General features: G+C 31.3%; 1 protein-coding gene across 2 annotated transcripts; it reads left to right on the forward strand.

Annotated features, from left to right (window-relative positions):
* Positions 1-228: 228 nt before the first annotated feature.
* LOC110900110 (ethylene-responsive transcription factor 13) lies at positions 229-1667 on the forward strand. Of its 2 annotated transcripts, none has more exons than XM_022147011.2 (2): positions 229-498; positions 1214-1667. In XM_022147011.2, exons 1-2 carry the CDS (start codon positions 287-289, stop codon positions 1539-1541), a joined length of 540 nt encoding a protein of 179 aa, XP_022002703.1. In that variant the 5' UTR covers positions 229-286; the 3' UTR covers positions 1542-1667. The 2 variants fall into 2 exon arrangements, with proteins under 2 accessions (XP_022002703.1, XP_035837608.1); XM_035981715.1 differs by having other exon boundaries at positions 1217-1667.
* The last annotated feature ends 1571 nt before the right edge of the window (positions 1668-3238 follow it).

Raw genomic sequence — 3238 nt, forward strand, 5'->3', positions numbered from 1 at the left:
TAAAAGGAATATGGGTATTGTTTAAAAAAATACCTCCTTAATAAATTACTTGAAATAGGAGAAGTAACTAAAACGTGGTTAGTTATTTTTTTAAATACGTTAAGGAATCGATTATATTTAATTAAAAATACCTATTTAATTAATGGTCCCAGTCCATGACTTTAAAAGTTAAAAGTTTACTTCAAAATCCTTTTAACCATATATACATGCACAAAACTTATTATATAACTTCTCAAAACCTTATAGTTTGTTGAAAACACTACAAAATTTGTACCAAGAGCCATCTATGACGTCAGATTCCGATCTCTCTTTTCTTGATTCAATTCAAACCCATATTCTCCATGATTCCGACACCTCTGAGCTTTTTCCGGTGATGAGTACTTCACTCGCGGTGACGTTGGAGGGCACTTCAGAAAAGATGAAGAAGCAAGAACCGGACCAGGTGGCGGCGGAAGGCAATCACGCACCGTCCGAGTGGAGGAAGTTTCGTGGTGTCAGGTAGCACTGATAATATATTAGTTAGAGTTACTGTAGACTTTATGCTTAGGTAATATCTATAACCTAGTCAAATTGTGCAGAATCCATTTTGATTAGGTGACAATACAAGATTGCTTTAATTTTCAATGTTTTCATTAACTGTTTAAACGTTTACAGCCAGAAAACACACTTTGCACACATACATATCAAACACTCAGTAGTCCACACGGTTATTTATACACGTTTCAAATCCTACCTTCATGTGGATGAGACAACCTACATTCGTAAGGTATCTAACGACGCGAACAACATAAGTTCTAAACATGAATACGACTCATTTAACTACTTTATATCCAATGTTATTGTAATAATCTTTACCGACATAGAGAGTAGAGTTATAGTTATGCTAAAAAATATTTTGCCTTAAAAGCATAGAAAAAAAATAGCACACTTTGTTTTAAAGTTTTAGGAATGATGTTTAGTTAGTGTTTTTTTTTTTTTTTTTCTTTCTTTTTTCTAAGATGTTTTTGTATAAGAGCATGCCTAAATAAATTAAAACATTATGCGTCAAATTCTTTTTACACGTTTAGGTAAAAATGAATTTTAATTTTTGGCTGATTCTAAGATATAAGTTGATTAAGTTTATTTTATTTTTTATTAATTTTCATTCTACTCATGTAAATAGTTAATTTTTAATAGATAATTTTACGGGGTTTTCATTATTCTCTAAATACAGAAGACGGCCGTGGGGGAAGTTTGCAGCCGAGATAAGAGATCCAGCGAAGCGTGGTGCTCGGATATGGCTGGGGACTTACGAGTCGCCAGAGGATGCAGCTTTCGCTTACGATAAAGCAGCTTATAAAATTCGTGGGTCTCGAGCGATGCTAAATTTTCCGCATCTTGTCGGAATCAACGTGGCAGAGCCGGTGAGGGTGACTCCGCGCCGCAGGACAAAGGAAGCCGTGTCTCCACCGTCGTTGTCATCGGAGGATGGTGGTGGTGGTGGTTTAAAGCGGTCTAGAACAGGTACGGGTGATACTTCAACGGTGGATGATGACTTATAGACTAGATTAAATAATGCCTTAAAAACATATCTCAATCGTATTTATTGTTAATCATGGGATTGTTTGAATATTGTGACATTTTAATTTGAACTTTATTTCAGGAGAAAATAATCATGATTTCTTTAATTCCATTAAATACAGGGGATTTAATTTCTTTGGATAAAATAATTTCATTAAAAATTAAAAATATATAAAGGTAAGTTTCTATAGGGGAGGTTCAAAAAAGAGAGGTTCATTTGAAAAGAAAATTTAATTGACAATAAAAAAAACAAATGATACAATTGTAAAATGTTAAGTAGTTTTCTTTAATCTTATTTATTACTATCTTTAAGTAATTAATTACTCATAAAAACTATTATTCTTTACATTAATTTTTTTTACCTACACACATAAAAAGTTACCCTACACCTTTAAAAATTTATCCTACAAATATTTAAATTTATCCTACACAACTCGTAATTTATCCAACACATCTAGTAAGTTATCCTGCACTCTAAATTATTTTTATTTTATTTTTTGAAAAAAAAATATATATTTTGATAATAAGTTACAAATTTAATATAGTTAGCTATTAAAGAGTAAGACTATAAATTAATGATCTATTTAAGTTTACAAATATACCCTTATATTAAAATTAAATGCAAATATTAAATGAAGTAAAATGAAACTTCTTATTGGTTGAAAGTTATTCTTTTTTCTTTTTACAAAAAATTTCTTCTCATTTGAACTCTTCACAGTTTCTATGTATATATATATATAGACACGCACCACTAGGTTATTTCCCCGTATGACACACAGATGTAACTAATAAAATTTATATAACTTTAAAGCTATAAGCAGTGTTGTAGAGATCGCTAGGCGCTAGTCGGGCGGTGGAGTACTGACTAGGGATTAATCGGGATTAATCAGGATTAATCGGGATTAATCGGATCAGAATATTTTTATATATAATTTTTTAGTTTATATATACACACGTACATTAATATCAATATAATACTTAAAAATAGTTTAAAATTCAAACAACTAAGTTTTAAACATAGCAAATCAAGTATTTAAACATTCAATACACACATTAATATAAATATAATACTTAAAAATAGTTCAAAATTCAAACAATGAAGTTTGATGCATTGAAATTTAAGTATGTAAACATTCAAACATTAACATATCAATCATTACCTCATTTTATGGAATATGTTTTAATGGATTAGAAACATGTTTTTTTTTTTGGTTAGATTGGAACTAAACAACTTGGGCCATGTATTTAATGGTTAAAAACATTTGTTTGGGCCAGATTTAAATTAAAAAAAAAAGTGGGCCGACTAGAAACGATTTGGCCGACTTGGGCCGATTTGGGCCGCCTTGCACCGATTTGGACCGACTACCAACTAATTGTCCGACTAGCTCAAAATTAATCAGCCAACTGCCGACTAGCGCCTGGGCGCCGATTAATACCGATTTTTACAACATTGGCTATAAGTAACTAACATTACATATTGACACAAATAACTGAGAGAGTTAAATGTCATTTTAGTTCCTTTGGTTTGAGTCATTTTGCCAGTTTAGTCCAAAGGTTTCATTTTTCGCCTTCATTTTTCGCCTGTGTATCCAAAAAGGTTTCACCATTGCCATTTTAGTCCACTAGGTTAACTTCATCCATTTTTTCTGTTAACGAGAAGGGTAATTCGGTCATTTTA

The sequence above is a fragment of the Helianthus annuus genome, chromosome 13, assembly GCF_002127325.2.
Source record: "Helianthus annuus cultivar XRQ/B chromosome 13, HanXRQr2.0-SUNRISE, whole genome shotgun sequence".
Classification (NCBI taxonomy): domain Eukaryota; kingdom Viridiplantae; phylum Streptophyta; class Magnoliopsida; order Asterales; family Asteraceae; genus Helianthus; species Helianthus annuus.

Excerpts from the sequence above, each read along its gene's own strand:
- LOC110900110 (XM_022147011.2), top strand. The coding sequence starts at position 287 with ATGACGTCAGATTCCGATCTCTCTTTTCTTGATTCAATTCAAACCCAT. Across the intron at positions 499-1,213 it reads AGGAAGTTTCGTGGTGTCAG|AAGACGGCCGTGGGGGAAGT; the intron begins GTAGCACTGATA and ends CTCTAAATACAG.